We start from the raw sequence: 21,084 nt of genomic DNA on the forward strand, positions 1-21,084 counted from the left end.
GTATTTCCTGAGGACCTACTGAGTGTCAGGCACTGAACTAGGTGCCTGCTGCCTTCTTCCTTCATGCACTTAAGGAGCATTTATCCATCACTTACTATGTGCTGGTATCGTGTCCAGTGGTAGAATAAACAAGAGACGCACTGCGCCTGCCTTCATGGACCTTTCCGCTATTGAAGGAGGCAAACGTTAAACAACAGTGTCCCCAGGGGCACGGGTTCTCAGAGAGGAAACCGCATATGGCAAGGAGGGACTCTGAAAGGGAGGATTTCCTGGCCTGAGGCAGGGTGGGGGCAGTTGGGCAGGCCTCACAGGGGAGATCTGCTGTCTACACTGGAACTTGGAGGATGGATGGGGATCAGCCCAGCCAAGAGACACGGCAAGATCCTGCAAGCAGAGGAAAGGCATTTCCAAGGCCCAGGGAAAAGAGAGAGTCTGACAGGTGTGAGTGCCACCTGGATGACACTGAGGGTGAGCGGAAAGCCACCCAGTGAGGAGGGAGGGGTGAGTGAGGTCTGATAAGCCACGATGTCCATTTTAAATTTATCCAAAGAAAGAAGACAACGTTAAAGGAATTTTAAGCAGGGAGTAACAAGATCAGATGTACCTTTTAAAGCATGGCAAGTCCTCACAGCCGTCTTTCCGGACAGGTAGGATCTTCACTTCATGAGGATAAGGGAAGATGAGTGAGGCTAAGTAACTTTTGTAAAGCCACACAACTGGAATGTAGTGGAGTTTTGGACAGGACTCGGGTCAGTATGACTCCAAATCTCCTCTTTCTACTACATCATCCTGTTGCAAGGCTGGGGTGGGGGAGCCTTCAGAAAATCCTTAAACCTCATTTCAGCTATTCATTTACAACTTTTTTTTAACCAAAATCAAGTGTAGAATTGATCCCTGGCATCAATGAATATTTGAGTTTTCCCGTCTGCCTTGAAGAAACAAAATGGCCCTCCTAGGGAAAAAAACAAAGAACCGCCCCCTACAAGACTCCAGCCCTCAGACAAGAGTGCGCCGACCAGAAGGAACCCCATGGTCCTGAGTGCACATGGAGTGACCAGGCAAGGCTGGCCTCCAGGGCTGGGCAGCAGTGAGGAGGCCATTAGTCCAGCCACACGTCAAAGCTCACCTTCAGTGTGCCATCAAGTGGTCATCCAAGCCACCTTCGCGAATGATCAACTTACTACTCTGGCACAGCCTACTCCATACTGAGATAGTTCTGAGTATTTAGAAGACTCTTCTGAGAGGCAAAAGGAGCTCCAAACCCAGGCACTTGTAGCAGAAGTGCCTGTTACCCAAGTTACTTTCCTGTGCAAAGCAAGTGAACACTATGTGGGTGGTGGGGCACCCCTGGAGTGTTGCCACTTCTCCCTGGGTCTGGAGAGTCAAATGAAGTCAACACCTAAAAAGTAAAAAAAGCAAGCAAGCAAGCAAGCAAGAGAAAGAAAGAAAGAAAGAAAGAAAGAAAGAAAGAAAGAAAGAAAGAAAGAAAGAAAGAAAGAAAGAAAAGAAAAGAAAAGAAAAGAAAAGAAAAGAAAAAGTGGAGCAGGAAATCTCAAGTTCAAGGCATACAGAGCCTGTTTCTAGGAAGAAAGATAACATCTTTGTTCCTGTACCTCCTGGCAGCCTCTACCAGTGATCCTGGCTTGAGGGTTCAAAAACCTAGGGACTCTAACACAGGTTCAGCCTGGATGTACCCACCTTCTGCTCTCCCTCAGCAGAGGACAGACACCTGCTCATCACCTGCAAATGTGGAGAGCAAGCCTGGCTGTGCGTGTGCTCAGTAAGTAAGCTTCAGGTCTCTGCATCTTGGTCCAGCTGCCTGCGGAGGTGGGTGGGGCGGGACCACCTGGTGCTCCTCGTGCATGTCCTACTGACAGGTAGCACTTTCATACAAGTAAGGAAGCCAGTCACTGTATTAACCAGACCAAATCCTTACGCAGTTCATAAAAAAGATGCTCTTCCTTTAAAAATTAATTGAAATGTTAAAACTTAGGATGGAGTAAAACGATTAATCGCAATTAATACTCGTAATGATGAGAGAAGAAAGAAATTGGCAGAGGAAATGCGTACAGCCTTGTTGTGTGCACTTTGGCAATTTCTCCCCAGTTTGAAATGTCTGTACCTTCTGTCTCCTTAATTCCACTTCTAGTAATCTATCCTGTTTACTAGCGCAAGTATTTAGGGAGCTAACAATCAACAGATGACTAAGTAAATATGGTAAACCATCCATGTATACCAAACACTGAGATATTGTCTAAAAACTAAAACAAACATTTAAAAAGAAATATTAAAGTTCAAAATCTCAGGTATCAGAAACAGAACAGGAACCCAAAACCAAACCAGCCAGTAGGAGCTGAAACCAAACAGCTCAGGAGTTTTTCAGAAGCAGCGATTATCAGAACCGGGTGCGTACTGTGGGGGACAGGAGGGGAACCCACATGGTCTTGCTGGGGTGACAAACAGCTGCCCTGACAGAGAGACAGGGAACAGGAAACCTCTACCCCTCTCAGAGACATAAAAAATAAACCGGCCATCTGTCTGGACTTTTCAGTAGAAAAAGAATTATCTGTAAGAGATCAAAACCGCACATATGTACCATATGTAAGTGTGGAGCCAGAACTCACACTGTTCACATGGTTGGGAGCCCCAGGGCCAAAATATTTACAGGAAAGTTGGTCTTAACCAGGTAAAAGTTGATGGAATATGGCACAGGCAAACTCAACCACCACATCCAGATGCCTCATCAGCTGGGGACCCAATGGACTCCCACTAAAATCCTCAGATTGGAGATACGCTCACTACAAGAGGAAATTAAACACCGAGAGAGAGGATTTAAAGTAAGCTGACACTTCTAAACTATAGGAAAAAAAGGGAGAAATGTTAACAGAACTCAGTTAGAAAATGGGCAAGAGACATGAACTGGCATTTCACCAGTTGGAAATACGGTTGGAAAACAAACTCATGAAAAGATGTTCAACATCTTTGTCCATTACTAAAATGCAAAGTAAGATCACGATGCACTTACAACTCAATATCAAAAAACCAACAATCCAATCAAAAATGGGCAGAAGATCTAGACATTTCTTCAAAAAAGACATACAGATGGTCAACAGGCACATGAAAAAATGTTCAATATTGCTAATTATCAGAGAAATGCAAATCAAACCTACAATGAGGTATAACCTTACACCAGTCAAAATGGCAATCATTCAAAAGTCCACAAATGATAAATGCTGGAGAGGGTGTGGAGAAAAGGGAACCCTCCTACACTGTTGGTGGGAATATAAATTAGTGCAGCCACTATGGAGAACAGTATCGAAGTTCCATACAAAACTAAAAATAGCGTTACCATATGATCCAGCAATCCCACTCCTGGGCGTATATCGAGAGAAATCTATAACTCAAAAAGATCCATGCATCCCAATGTTCACAGCAGCACTATTTACAATAGCCAAGGCATGGAAGCAACTTAATTGTCCATTGACAGATGACTGGATACATATACACACGATGGACTACTACTCAGCCATAAAAAAGAGTGAAATAATGCCAGTTGCAACAACATGGATGGACCTAGAGATTATCATACTAAGTGAAGTAAGTCAGATAGAGAAAGATAAATACCATATAATATCACTTATATGTGGAATCTAAAAAAATGACATAAATGAACTTACTTACAAAACAGAAATAGACTCACAGTCAGAGAAAACAAATTTATGATTACCAAAAGGGAATTGGAGGGGAGGGATAAATTAGGAGCTTGGGATTAACAGATACACACTTACATGTACATACAAACACACACTTGTGTGCACAAATGAGTGCATGTAAAGCCCGGTGAAATCTGAATACGATTTTTAGTTTAATGAACAATACTCTGCACTTGTTGATTTCCTGATCTGCTGTTATACTGTAGTTATATAAGATGTTACCACTGAGGGAAGCCGAGTGAAGAATACAGAACACCTGCTGTACTAGTTTTGCAACTTTCTGTGAGTCTATATTTTCAAAATGAAAAGTTCTAAAAAATCAATGTTGAGTGTAAAACGTAATTTGTAAAATATCACAATATGATATATTGTGCAGATATATTTTTTAAAACCACACATAACGATATCTTTTCATGGATAAGCATATAGGTAACAAAAATATCAAAATATCATTAGCATGTGACAATGAGTGTGTATATGTCCATGAATGACTGAAAAATTGTGCTGAACACTGGAATTTGACACAACATTGTAAAATGATTATAAATCAATAAAAAATGTTAAAAAAAATATCATTAGCAAGGAGACACACAAATTTAGGGTAGTGATTACCTCTGGGAACAAGTTCTAAGAGGACCTCAGCTTTACCTGCAATATTTTAATTTTTTAAAAAGGGGTTTGAAGTGAGAAATTGTCAGCATGTACTACATAAACAGTATAGATAAATGAATGCTTGTTAAATTACTCTCTACTACTCTGAATGTTTTAAACATTTCTAAGTTAAAAGCAAAAATACACATACAAGAAGGTTCACTGAACCATTATCTGTAATAACTAAAGATTGGTAACAATCTAAATATGTATATATAGGGGAATAGCTGAGTAGGTATGAATATAGTCATGCAATAAATGCAAATCAACAATTAAATAGAATGAAGGGGAAATGTACTTTTAAGAAAATACCACAAATACATTAGTAAGTGGGGGAAAAAAGCAAATTGGAAAATAATATACATAGTACCACATTTTCATTAAAAAAATCAATATAAATACACAGAAACGCTTGTAATAAAACACATACATTGTTTAAAAATGGTTACTTTCAAGAAACAGTGAACACTTTACTTTTTATCTTATATATGTCTATGTTTTAAAATCCATTAAAGAAACTGTTTTGTTTCTGAAATTTGAGAACTTTTTCTTTTTGAGCTATGACTGACATATACCATTCCTCTAGTTTCAGGTGCACAACATAATGATTCATTATTTGTATAACTGCAAAATGATCACCACAATAAGTCTGCTTAGTTAAGATTCATCACCACATGCAGTTACAAATTTTTTTTCTTGTAATGAGAACTTTTAACTACTCTCTTAGCAACTTTTAAATATACAACACAGTATTATTAACTATGGGCACCATGCTTTACAACAGCAGAACTTATGTATAAGTGTTAGTTTGTACCTTTGCCCCCTTCAGCAATTTCACTTACCCCACCCCCTACCTCTGGTAACCACCAGTCTGTCTTCTGTTATCTATGAGATCAGGGCCTTGTTTTGTTTTGTTTTAGATTCCACATAAAAATGAGATCATACAGTAACTGTCTTTCTCTGTCTGACATATTTCATTTAGCATAATGCTCTTGCAGTCCATCCATGTTACTGCAAATGGCAAGGTTTCCTTCTCTTGAGAAAAATTTTAAAAGCAGTATAAAGAACCAAAAATCAAAATTTAATATCAAACTAACATTGTTGAGCATTTACTATATACCAAAGTGCTCCCATTGAAAACCTCCTTTACTCTTCACAAATCTGTGAGTACACACTATTCTCATTTGAACTCATTCCTCCATTTGAAAAGAAGAAAGAGGAAGAAATGGAGGCTCTTAGAGGTGAAACAACTTGCCCAAAATCACACAGTAAATCATCAGTGGGTTGTAGCCTTTAATGCTGTTTCAGTCCACTTCTCCTGTCACCCATGAAAAACAGAGCACATGAGGCACTTACCTGATCCCCTTGCAGTGAGATGGTGAGTTATCACGAGCTGTGAGCTGGGTACCACTCACTCCCCGTGACATGGCTGAATGGGTGTGCCTGTTCCCCAGGCATCCCAACTGCATATCTCAATTTTATCTTCCCCTGAGTCCCTCATAGAGAACAGTGAGAAATGTGAGGGGAAAAGATGGTTGCCCCTCCACGGATTCCCCTGGTCGTCCCATGAAGAGAAAAGCCAGCAGCAAAGAGAGGTCCCAGCCAGATCAAAGCCCAGCACAGTCACTCCTACATGAAAACCACAGAGTGAATCCTGCTGAGCGGGAGCAATGCTCTCTCATACACCGACCGTGCCTTTCCTTCCCATAAAGGCAGGAAGGGTTAGAGTGGCAAGGTAGTGGTGGACTTAGATCCTGCTTCGAGAAAGGATTCTCTGCCCAGTTGTGGGGTGTGCAGTTAGCTGACAGCCTCCTGTTAGCTTCCTAAGGGACAGAAACTGGAGATTCCTAGGGAGGTACCCACCAGTGACTGATCAGAAAGGGGCTTGGGGGCCCAGCCCTGTCTACCCTGTGTGGGGCTCCTCTAGGTGGCTCTCTATAGGGTTGCAGAGCCTCTACCCGATCCGCTCTGTGTCTGATGCCCCCCACCTGCCCAGTGCTGCTTCCTCCTCCTTTTCTTTCACAGCTGTTACTCAACACCTGCATCCCAGAGAACTCAACCTGTGACAAAGGTCCTCCAGCCTGATCTATGTACTGACATAAGATACTTTTAAGATCTGAAAATAACTGGCCCTCCAAAAGAACAGGTACTCACACTAGACTGAGGAAAGAGGACTAAAGTGCTGAAGAGCCACATGAGGTGGGCTTGGTCTCCTACCCTGAGAAATATGCCACTCCAGGCTGTTCTACCCATCTTGTCTGGTCTAAATGGGGCGGGAGGGTGGGGACTGAGAAGCTCTTGTGTAATTCACAGCCCAGAGGCACAGGTCTCACTAAAATACTGAGACGAAATCATGGGATTACAGAATGATTCCTCTCCCCAGACACCTTACACCACACTAAGGGCCTTTTTCTGGAGTTCCTTTTATATAGTGTATCATGTCCAGCTTTCAACAAAAAGCTGCAAGGCATGCTAAAAGGCAAAAAACAATGTTTGAAGAAACAGAACAAGCATCAGAACCAGACCTAGACATGGCAGAGATACCAAATTACCAGACGGGGAATTTTAAACAACTACAGTTAATACCGCTAAGGGCTCTCATGGATAAAATGGATAGCGTGCAAGAACAGGTGGATAATGGAAGCAGAGAGATGGAAATTCTAAGAAGGAACCAAAAAGAAAAGCCAGAGATCAAAAGCACTATAGCAGAAACAAACACAGGAAGCCTTTGATGGGCTCCTTAGTGGAAAGGACACAGCAGAGGAAAGAATTTCCAAGCTTGAGGATATGTCATTAGAAATATCCAAAACTGAAAAGCAAAGAGAAAAAAGGACCAAAAACAAAACAACAACAAAAAGAACAGAATGTCCAAGGACCGCAGGACAACTCGAGAAGGTGTAACATACGTGGAATGGGAACACCAGAAGAAGAAGGAAACAGAAGAAATATTTGAAGCGGTAATGATTGGTAATTTCTCCGAATTCATGTCAGACAGCAAACCACAGATACAGAAGGCTCAGAGAACACCAAGTAGGATAAGTGAAAGGGAAAAAGCAACACCACCACCACTTAGGCATAGCCTATTCAAACTGCAGAAAAATCAAAGAAAAAGTCCTGAGAGAAGCTTGGAGTGGGGGCGGCTAACCTAACAGAAGCAAAGATAAGTCTGGGAGTTCGAAATTTGTAGATACTGACAGGCATATGCAGAATAGATAAACAAGATTATACTGCATAGCACAGGGAAATATATACAAGATCTTGTGTAGCTCACAGTGAAAAAGAATGCGACAATGAATATATGTATGTTCATGTATAACTGAAAAATTGTGCTCTACGCTGGAAATCGACACAACATTGTAAACTGACTATAACTCAGTAAAAATAATGTTTAAAAAAAAGATAAGAATTATAACCTGATTCTCCCCAGAAACCACACAAGCAGAGAGAGCAGAGTGAAAAATTTAAAGTGCTGAGAAAACAAACACCAACATGGAATTCTGCACCCTGCAAAATTATATTTCAAAGTGGAAGAAAATAAAGACTTTCTCACATAAAAATTGAGGGAATTTGTTGCCAGCAGACATGCCTTCTTCAGAGAGGAGGAATATGATATAGGTCAGAAACTTGGACCCACTTAATGAAAAGAGGAGAAGGAATAAGTGAAGGTAAAATAAAAACTCTTATTTTTCTTATTCCTAATTGGTCTAACATGTAACAGTTTGTTCAAAACAACAACAACAATGTATTTAACTATGTACACATATACATGCCTATGTATGTTTATGAGTAAGTGAAATAAATAACAGCAATGATACCAGAGACAAGACAGAGGACTGAGGAGCAGTTTATTACAAGGTACTTGCACTGCCCACGAAGCAGTACAGTATTACGTCGGCCCTCCAAATCCATGGGCTTTGCCTCTGTGGATTCAAAAAACTGCAGATCAAAATATTCAGGAGAAAAAAATTCTCAAAGTGCCAAAATGAGTTTGCTGCAAAGGAAACCATTTACATAGCATTTACATGATGTTTACAACTATTTACATAGCATTTACATTGTACTAGGTATTATAAGTAATCTAGAGATGATTTATAGTATAGGAGAGAATGTGCCTAGGTTAAATGCAAACACCATGCTTTTTTAATAAAAGATGAACATCCATAAATTTCAGTATCTGTGGGGGTCCTGGAAAAAATCCTCCATGGGTACCGAGGGACGACTGTATTTGGAAGCGGACTTGGATTACTTGTAGATGTATATTGCAAACTCTAGAGCTACCACTAAAATAAAAGTAAAAAGGAAGTTTAATTGATATGCTAAGGAAGGAGAAAAAAACAGAATCATATAAAGTGCCCAGTTATAACTACAAAAGGGAGAAAAAGAGTGGAAGACAAAATAGGAACACAGAACAAGGGCAACAAATAAAACCCAGCAATAAATACGGTAGATATTAATCCAACTGTACCAATAATCACTTTAAATGCCATGGTCTAAATAGGCCAGTTAAGACAGCAATTGTCGAAGTGGATCAAGAAACAAGACCGAATTATATGTTGTCGACAAGAAACCCACTTTAAATATAAAGACACATATAGATCAAAATAAAGGGATGTAGAAAGATTTACCATACTAACACTAATCGAAAGAAAGTAGGATTTGCTATATCCACTCCTAGCAGATCAGATTTCAGAGCAAGAAAAGTTATCAGGGATAAAGAATGGCACTACATAATGATAATGGGGTCAATGTTTCAAGAAGACATAACAATCCTTAATATGTATGCACCAAACAACAGAGCATCAAAATATGTGAGGCAAAAACTGATAGAACTGCAAGGAGAAATAGATGAATCCACTATTGTAACTGGAGACTTCAGCACACCTCTATCAGAAATGGACAGATCCAGCAGGTAGAAAACAGTAAGGACTGGGGTAAACTCAACAACACCAACGAAAATGGATATAATGGACAACTATAGACTACTTCATGCAGCAACAGCAGAAAATGCATTCTTCTCAAGCTCATGTGCAACATTTACCAAGACAGATCACACTCCGGGCCATAAAACACATCTTAACAAATTTAAAAGAATAGAAGTCATATAATGTCTGCTCTCAGATCACAATGGAATTAAACCAGAAATCAGCAACAGAAAGATAGTTGTAAAATATCCAAATACTTGGAGATTAAATGACACACTTCTAAATAGCATATGGGATCAAAGAAGAAGACTCAAAAGAAATTTCTGAATATTTCGAACAAAATAAAAACGAAAACACAACCTATCACAATTTGTGGGATGCAGTGAAAGCAGTGCTTAAAGGGAGATCTATAGGATTGAATGCATAAATTAGTAAAGAAGAAAGATCAAAAATCAATAAACTAAGCTTCTACCTTAGGAAGCTAGAAAAAGAAGAGTAAATTCAATCCAAACTAAACAGAAGAGAAAAATAAAAATTAGAGCAGAAATCAATAAACTGAAAACAGGAAACCATTAGAGAAAACCCACAAAACCAGAAGTTGGTTCCCTGAAATGATCAATTAAAATCCATAAGCCTCTAGCCAGACTAATTAAAATTTACTAGCCCCTGGGAGGGGACCCAGATGTTTGCCTCGTATCGATAATCAATGAGCAACTACTCATGCCAGACAGGTAGACAAAAACATTAACATCATTTCCTTTCTTTCATCCATTTGATCAATTTTTTTAAAAAACCACTTACTACTGATGAGTATCTACTATGTGCCGGACACCATTTTAAATATTTGGGATATATCAGTGAACAACAAACATAACATATAAGTAAATTGTATGGTGCATTAGAAGGTGTTCAGTGGAGAATAACGGAGAGCAGGTTAAGGAGAGGATTAAGAGTTATGAGTATTTCTTACTTTGTTATGAATGTTTGTGTGTGTTATACATTTACTATATACACGGTATATATATATATATATATATATATATATGTATATATATATATATATATATATATATATATATATATAGCACATACTTTTATTTTCTTCCCTCTCTTACCCCCTTATCATCTAACATAAGATGTACTGAGAAGAGTTAAGTTTATATCACAGTAAGTTACAGAGTATCAAGGAAAAGAGCAAACACCACCCAAGGACTTTGTATCCTCTTCTGGGGAGAGGGGTGGCACATTTTGGTTATATGTAGGATAACTGGCTTGTGTTAGGAGGAAGTATGACTTTGTTGTTGTCTTTATTTGGAGATTTAAGTATGGTTTGAGGAAATGTATATGGATGCCAAGTTGACAAGGGATAAACCATGATGGTTAGTTTCATGTGTCAACTTGGCTAGGCCATGGTACCCAGTTATTCAATCAAACACTGATCTTCATGTTCCTGTGAAAGTATTTTGTAGATGTGATTAACAGCTACCATAAGCTGACTTTCAAGAAAGGAGGTTATACTCTATAATCTGAGTGGTCCTCATCTAATCAGCTGAAAGGCCTTAAGAGCAGAACTGAGGTTCCCCTGAAGAAGAAGAAATTCCATCTGTGCACTTCAGTATCAGCTCCTCCCAAGAGTTCCTAGGGAGCTGCTCTACCTATTCTGGACTTGCCCAGCCAGCCCCCAACAATCACATAAGCCGATTCCCTGCAATAAATCTCTTAATCTACAAATATCCGACTGGTTCTATTTCTCTGGTAAAACCCTGACTGATACAAGTAACCACATAGAGGAAATGACATTTGAGCGAAGACTTGCAGTTGGAGGAGGAGTTGCCACATAGACATCTGTGAGAAGTGCAAGCCTGGTGTGTAGGAGGAACAGCAAGGAGTGGCTGGATAAGAGTGAGCAAAGTGGAGAGCAGTAGGAAGGGAGGTAACTTCATGAACCAAAAGAAGTAGCAGGGACAGGGAAAGTGCACACTGGGAGCTGAAAGATCTCCTTTATTATTCTTTCTAATCATAGGATGAGCCCACATCATGACAAAAACAATGCTGCCCATCATCCCAGTGTCTCTCCTTCTCTAACATGACCCAAATGAATGCTCCCAGTCCCACTGCTGGCAGAGGCTTTTGGCTGCTACAAGGAAATCTGCAGTCAACTCATTTGACATTGGGAGCACATATGCAGAGCTTCCACTGTGAGCTACACCAAGCAGGGAGTTCTTCTCTTATGGGTATGGGAGCCAGGAGGCAGGTCAGAAAGCTACCTGTCATCTGAACATGGATCAAGAATTGACTGGCCACCACTAGGCAGAGAGACACAGCTAACATTGTCATCTTGGAATAAGATGGAAGTTTGCTGAATAGAAGATGCAATGCTCTTAATTGGTCCTACCCTGGTCTAGTTGAAAAAATTAAGACCAGCCACTATTATCTCCAAAGGGAGATAATAATCACTTAGATGTAGAACCACCACAGATGAATAATAGTAATTTGGGTGCAGTAAGCTTGGTCAAACACCTTGTCCAGATCTCCCAGCCTCTCACCTGTCCCAGCAAAGGGGAGAATATCACTGCTACGAGTTTTCCCTACGATAAAAGTTATTGTAACAACAAGAATTTAAGTATATTTATTAACCTTGAAAGATGTTCATAATTATATAAAATAAAGAAAAGGCAATAAACCACCTTAAATGTACACATTGATTCTTAGATACATCTCAATTTCATGAACATGTGAAAAAATGTATTTCTTAGGCATTAGGAAACAGAATATCTCTTACATACAAAGAAAAGTTCAGGTGTATCTATGAACCACTATGCTGTACACCAGAAACTAACACAACACTGTAAACCAACTATACTTGATTAAAAAAAAGAGTTAGGGAAGGCACACAAAAATTATACCAATGCTATCTGGTTCGTGGGATTCCAGGTGATTTTTATTTTCTTCTTTTTGTTTCCTGTGTCTTCTTGTCCTATAATAGTATGTATTGCTCAAATAACAAACATTGTTTATGGTTTATAAGTAAAATCACCTTCACGTATGTAACTCCCTCCCTACTCCTTCAAAATGTCAACAGACACCTGAAATCTCAACCAATTTGGAATAGAGCTGTTTGTAGTCCCTTTTACATATGGGGCAGTACAAAGCTGGCAGGGGCTAGGTCACTTACCCGAAGTCCCACATCATGGTGGGAAGCCCAGCCAGGACAAGAATCTGGGATCCTGAAGGTCCCCTCCAAGCCAGCACACCTGCTTTGTGCCATGTTCTCAGCCCACGGACCTCAAGGAAGTGAGGTTTAAGTTGAGCTACACCCTCGTCCTTACCTCGGCCAGGCGGGAGTGCTTGTGGACATTCTCGCCTTTTTGTACGCTGGGAGCCAGCTGCTGCAGGACGCCCCTGCTGCTTGTCAGTGCTCTGGTCAGCCGAGCAAACTTCCCCCAGCCTGGAGTATGTAGAAGACAGAAGAGACAGGTTCAGCCAGGTCCTGAAGGCTCATGGACATTCACATCACAAGCTACCCTATCAGAAGCAGACCCCCTCCCCCTACATTATCCTCCTGTGCATCCATGAGTCACTCAGCATCTTTGCAATCAAGACTCGCTGCTCAAAAGAGCAACAAGACACGCTCAAATCTGTGCGGCCATGTACTTTTCTCTCGCACTTTCACTTTATGCTAATCATACCTTTGGGAAGTAGGCAAGGAAGGTTTTAGCACTGCTTTACAAATAGGGAAACTGAGGCACAGAGGTGCATAGACAGCTAGTGAGTCTAGAACCCAGCCTGCCAGATAATACCAGGCAATCAAGATGTCTCTCTGACTCTGTGGCTCAGGCAGTTCTCAAACCACACATCGTCTGATCTAGGAGAGACCAAGCTGGTTCTGGGTTTTAAATGACTAGATAAGCTAGTCAAATGGCCATTCCAGGCATTCTCCAAAGCTGACGAATAAGAAATGAATTTAATCCCTGAGTAGGTGGGGGAAAAATACTGGCAGATTTTAGTCTGCTCTGGGATGGGGGAAGCACGGTTGGTGGCAGGTAGGCTCCCTGAAAACAAGAAACTCAAGAAGCCTAGTACTGAACTAACAAATCTGGATACAAGTCCCCTCTCTGCCTCCAGTGTGCTTGTGATCACCAACAAGTTGTTTACATTGTCTGGCCTCATTGATCTCATCTGTAAAGTGGAAATTAAAATGCCTAAATGCTGGGTGCCTTTTCCCAGTAAAACAAAGTGGCAAAGTTGAATGGGCTCTGAGTAGTGAGCTAAAGCCAAAGCTGTCTTGAGGCCTCCTTGGCCCTCTGGACTAGTTCCTCCAGGGAAAGTAAAACACTGGTCTTTTTCTAACCTAGCCCACTCTATACCACAAAATCTATGATGTAAGAGTGATCTTTACTGAGAATTTAAAATGTAGGAGTGATCTTTTAAAGATCTTCAAAGACTATTGTCTATTCAAATATCCAATAACCTATCTGCATCAAGGTTACGTGACCATGGCAACTGTCTCCCGAGACCCCTGAAAGTCAGCAGGGATGCTCCAAGCCGAGTTTGGGGTTGAGAGTTTCCAAAGACCTGGATGTGGGGTGGACAGCAAAAAACCAGAGCATGCAACCATTTTTACATGATAGCTCAAAGCAGGACTAAGCAATTTTATTTTTTTCCTTTTGAGTTTAGAAGTATTCAGCTGCCTTGCAATAGAAATCTCATTTACCAAATTTTCCCCGGGAGCACCTTTTCGAGACAGACCAAGAATCCGAAGGACAATGGAGTCAAGCAGAAGACTGGCCCGTTTTTTTTTTTTTTCTCCTTTTTGCACAACCTTTAAGAATCATGATCTGTATAAATTTTGGTCAACATAGCAAGAAGAGTAAATCAGTTCTTTTTTATCTCATCCCAGAACTTATGGGCTTTAATAAAAGATAGTAGCTTTCCCACCCATCGTGATGCGACTAAGCAGAGAAATGGGGCCTGCGGGAGTCAGCTTGAAAAGAGGCACACAGTGGTCAGGCTGCTGGGGGTCTCACTGATGTTAACAGGAGGGGACAGTGCAGACTCTCCAGGGGTCTTTGACATCTTTTCCAAATGGGCCATTTATGAAAGTGCTCACTGGAATGCTTGTGTGAACTGTGGACTAGAATTTTTTGAAGTCTCTTTCATAGTCAGGCTCAAAACAAAGCTGGAATTGAATTCTGTAAAGTTTTCCAAGAGAAGCAGAAAGTACATTTTCAAATGGAGAGAACACACACAAACATCAGCAAGGGCTCTGCACCCCACATCCCATTCTATTCACCCACCACCATCACCACCACCACCACGACCTATACTCTGGGACCTATAAAGGGAACAGGCAGACAACTCTGACTCTGCCTGGCAGGGCCCAAGGCCCTGGTCAATCAGATAACATAGCACTGAAGGGAAAAAAAAGAAAAGAAAAGATCCCTGGACCTCAGGGCATTTCCCCATGCTCAGGCTAGCCCCTTGCTCTAGCCCTGATTCTGCTTCCAAGGATGTAGCTCTTAAAGAAGCTGGTTCCCAGCTGGCTGAGTGAAGGGCACAGGAAGGTGAGTTAGATGGGGAGACAGAGAGGCAGTGTGACATCCTCCATCACATCCCTACCAGGATGGGCAGGCTCTGCGTAATTTGCAGGAATGAAGTAAGTTCTCTCCCAAGTTTCACCCTCACATTGTCCTTTCTGGACTATAGACACTTTATCATCAGAATCATGCTGAGCCAGATAAAAGAACTTCATTCATTCATATATTAATTCTATAAACATAACTACTGTATACCAGGCACAGTGCTAAGTACTGGGGCTACTAAGATGAATAAGACACAGACTCCAGCCTTAAAGATCATGCCCTCTAGTAGGGAAGACTGACAAATAAATAAAAAGCCATGATACAGTAAGTTAAATTCTATAACAGAGAATGCATACAGAATGCTGTGGCCAATACTGTCCAGGGAAGGCATATCTAATCCAGGCTGGGCAGTCAGGGAAGGCTTCCCAGAGGAGGTGACACTAGAGCAAACTTCTTAAAAATGAGCAGACATTAGCTGAACTCAGAAAGGAAAAGACAGACATTCCATGCCAAAGGAACAGCACTTACAAAGCCAGAAAATCATAGAATAGGGTAATATGTCAGTGAAGAGTAAGATGTTCTAAATGGCCAGATGAATGAGGTATGGCCTGTACAGGGGAGGATGCAGACAGTAGCCTGAAGTGATGCTAAGGAGGTCGTCAAGAGCCAGATCAAGAAGAACTTAGGTGGTAAGAACCTAGACAGCAAGTTAAGAAATTTGAACTTCAACCTGAAACCTGGAAGGAATCCAATGAAGGAATTTAAATATGGTTGGGGCATTTTAGGACAGAACGGCAGTGTGGATAGCAGACGAAAAAAGGTGGTGGTTGGGGCAGGGGTGTGGGGGGTAGTTGGTTAACAGAAGGCCAGTCAGAATCCCAGGCAAGACACCATGAGCGCCTGGACCAGTGCTGTGGCCGGAGCCAGGCAGCAAAGGGAGACCTGAGAACAGTTGCAGAGGTAGAATCAATGGCTGCAGAGGGGAAGAAGAGGCAATGGAGGTGGCCTCTGGGTCCCCGGTTTGGGTGGCTGGGGTGACAGCCATGCAGTGAGATTAAGAACATAGGAAGAGAAGCAAATGGGTTTGGTGGAAGGTAGACCAACAATGCCTCTTATAGCAGAGCCATCAGGAGACACCTTCCTGGGAAAAGTGAATTTCCTATTGTCCAAAGGGTCCACTGGGAGAGAATAACCCAATGAGACTCCAGCCCAAGATGATCTTGCTTAGAGGAAGCCACAGGGTCATTTTCCACAAGGAAAATAAGGCAGCCGATACACCCTCTGCCCTCAAGGAAGCCTTTCCCTGATACCGCCTTACCCCCAGCAGAACCGCCCGCTCCCTCCTGGGCTCCCGCACTGGCCTTAGGAAGACCTTCTCCCAGACCAGTAATTAGGCTTTACTGTTCTTATTTGCGCCCCGTCTGCCCATCCCCCAAGCAGACTGTAACACGCAGAGTCCCTATCTTAGACATTTCCTTAAGGTCAGCGTCTAACATAGGGCCACACACCCCAAAGACACCCAGTAGGTGTGTACGCTGAATAAATGTGGACAAAAAGCAAAATGTTTTTTCTTTGTCCTACTTCTGTCTAGGTTTCCAGTAGACATAAAGTCCCAAGGGACAAGTAGCCCATTTTACAAGCTGTTAAGTTTTCAGAGGTATTTCTGCACCCATGTTCCCAATTATATCCCGTTTGGGAGTTCAACAGTAAACTGACTCCAATGAAGAAACTCCTCACTCAGGGTTCCCCCAGCTGCATCATAAATGCCACCAAGCAGAGGCAGGGCTATGGGTGCCGGGGAAGCATCACATGATCAGGAGGGTGAGCAGGAGGCAAAGAGGAAGCATGAAAGTAAAAGATGGACAGAAGGAGGGGAACACGGTTTGCAATCTAAAAAACAGCTAAAAACTATTTCCTGGGTCCTTTCTCCATTCCCCGTAAGGACAACTTCCTCCCCTTCCTTGAGCCCACACTGGCTACTGCTTTCAACTGGGTGAGCCCCCCAACTAGGCTGCTTTAGCCCACACGTCCCTGGATCCTCCCCCGGCCAGAAGAGATGGTTCTGGGATGACTTGGAATCCCAGCTTCTCCCAGGGTAAGTCCATTCCAATACTGGAAAAGACAGACCTACAGGCCCCTCCCTGGGAAACCGTGCTAAGTCCCTTGGAATAGAAGTTTCAGAGGACTCCTTAAAGCACCTCAACCCTGGCCAGGAGACCAGGAGGCCAGGCTTGTCCTAATCTGTGTCACAGATTAGAGTCACAGATTCTCTTAGAGGAGCTGGTACCACAACCCAACCTCCGACAGAGGCCGGTGGTCACAGGGAACCAGGTCACTGTGGACTCTGCCTGGGCGTCCTCAAGTCTTCTTCCCCAGATCTTTTTCTTATCAACATATAAGAAACCAAAAATCTAGGATGGCTCCTTCAAGCAGCAGTCACTAGACCATCACCTTTTGGTCATCCTAAGGGCAGAGAGATAAAATGTCACTATTGGAGGAGAAGAGGGGGGCTGTGGCTTGTATCTGTCACTCTTTCTTCCCCAAGAGCACCTCATTGGGATCCCACATGGAGACACATGGAGAAGGGCTGGCAGTTACAGCAGCTTGCCAGCCTCCAGCCCTGAATATTCTAAATCTTAGGCTTTAAAAAAATCTCCTCTGGAGTTTTCCATTCTGTTTGTTGTCTGCTCTTAGCTCAGTCTGAAGTCTGAATTTAGAACTAAATATATGGATCTTTGAAAATGAATTTGCTCCTTTACTGTGATGTTATTTGGTGAGGTAAAAGAGAAAACAAGAGAGGTGACTCATCCTTTGGTGAACGATGTGAAGAGAAAACACCGAGCCTTGCACTCTAATTCTTCTCTACCCACTTGCTCAAGGCTCCTGGCATAGAAGGGCAGATGGGACAGGAAAAAACACCCTGCAGCCTACTCTCAATTATCCACAAGAACGGAAAAGCAAGAGATAAGGAACAAATGAAACCCCCGGAGCATCAGAGTCTCATTTCAACCAAGAATTCCCACCTACTCTCTCATTCAGCCTTTCAGCACTCGCAGGTGTGCACACACAGACAGACAGACACACAGACACACACACAGACACACAGACACACACACACACTCACACACACACCCCAGAGCTGTTACCAAACAGCAAACCTAGCTCGACCTCACCCCCTGCTCCATGCCATCTGTGGGCACTTCTTATCAAAGAGCCAGGGGAGTAGTCAAAAGATGAACAGGAAAGAGGAGATGAGGAAATCAGGGGTCTGGATAACTCATAAAAAGTTCGTGAGAACTAATACGCTCGATGAGAGAGGGACTCAGGGAGCAACCCCGGGGCCCATCACGTGTGCTTGGAGCTCTGGGGAGTTACTTTTGCCAGATGCTGAAATAGTCTATTGCCAAGGATCCTGTGTGTTCCCCACTTTGTGGGTCATTTGTGGGAAAACGTTAGGCACCAACCGGCTTCTTGAATCACTGTTAGGATGCACTCACCCTACTCCCAAGCCCCAAAGTTAGGCACCACATGATCAGAGAAAACAAAGTTATTTTCAGGGACAATCTGAGCACAACAGACTTTAAAAGGACTAATCTAATGGTGGGAAACATCTCATAATGCTACGTCCAAGAACAATTACCTGGGAATTTTCTGGGAGTTTCTGGGGTTACCCACCCTTCCCTTCTATCTCAAAAGTGAATTCTATAGAAGCCTGACCCAGCAAGACTCTTAAGATTCTTCCTGCTAACTGAGGTGCTGAGCTGAAAGCCTGGCTGGGTCTGTGGGACTCTCACAACGTCAGCACACTCCTGAGAACAAATGGCAAGTCAGGGGAATAATCCAGCCACATGACAACGTATTTTCCAACCAGACTGGTCCCTGTTAACCAGAACTGCATTTTATAGACTTACAAGTAAGAAGGCCTGGAGAATTATCTTGCTCTTCCATCGTAAACAGACTAATATACAGTTTGACCTTGTTCTAAGCAGACCACCCCATCAAAGTGGGTCAGGGGCACAGTGACATGACAAGTGGGAGGGCCTAAACATACCTGCCATAGCACTTGAAATGGAGAGGCTTATAAAGTCATGTCTTGGAGGAGACATTAAGCATGATCCACTAGGAGCACTTCTATATTGAGAGTTAAAGTGTGTGTGTGTTTTAAATTTTTAGAAATCAAGACACATTACTCTTATTTATTTCACTGACAAAGGGAATTAATATTCCCTTGGCTACCTTGGCTAACAGGGAATAGGGGTGTGTGTGTGTGTGTGTGTGTGTGTGTGTGTGTGTGCACCAAAACTCCTATCCACAAGGGAAATGCACCAGTGAAGTAGGATAAATGAAGTGGAGCATTTTATTCCTGGAACACAGACCTGAGTGAGTGCCACTGCATCACTCTGATCTATGTCTTCTTTCAGGTTTCATGAGCATCACATGCAGACACCCAACTGGCATGTGAGAAGCATTCTCCGTTAAATCTGACCTTCCTAGGGAACAACCCTTTCATGTCACCTAAAATTGTTCTGGGGTGATGATAAGAAAATATTCTGACTCAACCAGATCACATTTTTCAGAGAAAACTTACAAAAATAACTGTCAAAATATCAGATTGCCTTCAAAGTACTATTTAGGAGTTTACTCAGTTAAAAAAATCAAACTGCCTTCCTAGATGGGAGCAAGATGACACTTAATCATGAGTGAGTCTATCGCCATGTAATAGCTACTGCACTGAGAAATCTTCAAGTCAGAAACTAGAAATCAGGGAGTCACAGATCTGCAGGAGAAAAGGAGCCTGCAGGAGGCAGAGACTAGCAGAGAGATTTGTTTACATCTGCTGTAGTCTTGAAACCAAAAGGCAGACTACGTTTGATTTATTGAGCTATAGACAGTTAAAAAAATAGGATGCACTGGTATACACAGCCTTGTGCTCTGAACTCTATAAACATGAGCGGCCAAATGTGGTAGGATTTCAAATACCCTCAGAGGACACAGCCCCTGAGGGAGCATCCACATAATGCTTTTTATTTCCCCCATCTCACCATTTAGGAATCACAATTCTGTCACATCAAGGATAACATGCCCCAGTTTGACTCTCCCCTGACCTCCACTCTTATCTCTCTGCTGCATCTCAGGAAACAGCAAGGAGCAGGGTTCTCTGGGTAGAGCTGGAAACCCAGCCGCAGAGCCAGGAAACACTGCAACACGAAGGAGCTCCCAGCCTCTTGGTTATCTTGCAGGGGATGGAAAAAAGTGCTGTGACACCTCCTAATCCCACACCTCTGGGAATAACATTTTTTGTACCTCCTGATGAGCTGTACCTCTTCAGGAGTATAGTTGTTCTAGAAATCCTGAACCATCTCCTTTCCCAGGTCCCTGGCGTTATTCAATTACATGCATGTAACATGCCTGAGGGGAGTGCTAAAATCTGTGGTCCCACAGCTGACTAAATGACCCCTACAGGGATGTTACTGAAGACTCTGGCCTCACTAATACCATGCTGCAAATGAATGAACTAGCCATAGACTTAGCCACAGAGGTAGAGATGTATTAACATCTACTTTAACGCTCTAAAAATGCTAGAACTCAGTCAAATCTAACATAGTTGATATATAAATAAGATGAATGTGACCATGAACTGCTTGATTTGGGTGACTGACATCTGACATGTGAAAACATGCAAAGATTCTGGTGATACCAGAAGTGCCCAATTATCTTCTTCTGTCTACTTGGAAAGGCTTAATCACAAAGGTATGAAATGGACTCAAATGCCTCCCTATCCAAAGCTTTTTTTCTCCCCTCCTCTTCCCTCAGTACACTGCAGAACGATACAATGCTTTACCCAACACGAATTAAAGTTTAACTCTCGATCCTTGTGGAACGATTCCCTTGGCAACCTCAAATTCTCTGTAACAGGAGTCACACTGTAGGCAAAAAAAAAAAAAAAGGCATAAATGTATTTGTACGAATCAGAATTACAAACCTTTACATGAGTCATCCTCAATCGGCTGTTTGAAAGCTGTTATGTCACTAAAAGTGCAAAGAAATAAAACCACTTTGTCCTGTTCATTTCGAATTGGAGCAATTTTCACAAAGAACCACACAGGTGTCCCTGAAAGAAACAGTAAAAGGTTGGTCACTCATTTGCATTCTCATCTGAGGGGCTATGGAAGCAAAGACTTGGGCATGAATAGGTACAAATATTCATTCATTTTT

General features: G+C 42.2%; 1 protein-coding gene across 1 annotated transcript in view; it reads right to left on the reverse strand.

Annotated features, from left to right (window-relative positions):
- KCNH1 (potassium voltage-gated channel subfamily H member 1) overlaps positions 1–21,084 on the reverse strand; it is a 329,150-nt gene that overhangs the window by 271,769 nt on the left and 36,297 nt on the right. The window contains exons 4-5 of the mRNA XM_072948224.1: positions 20,852–20,980; positions 12,616–12,734 (exon numbers count right to left, since the gene is read on the reverse strand). Coding sequence (XP_072804325.1) covers positions 12,616–12,734; positions 20,852–20,980 — 248 coding nt within the window. The remainder of the gene's footprint in view (positions 1–12,615; positions 12,735–20,851; positions 20,981–21,084) is intronic.

This window comes from Vicugna pacos, chromosome 23 (genome assembly GCF_048564905.1).
Source record: "Vicugna pacos chromosome 23, VicPac4, whole genome shotgun sequence".
In the NCBI taxonomy this organism is placed as follows: Eukaryota; Metazoa; Chordata; class Mammalia; order Artiodactyla; family Camelidae; genus Vicugna; species Vicugna pacos.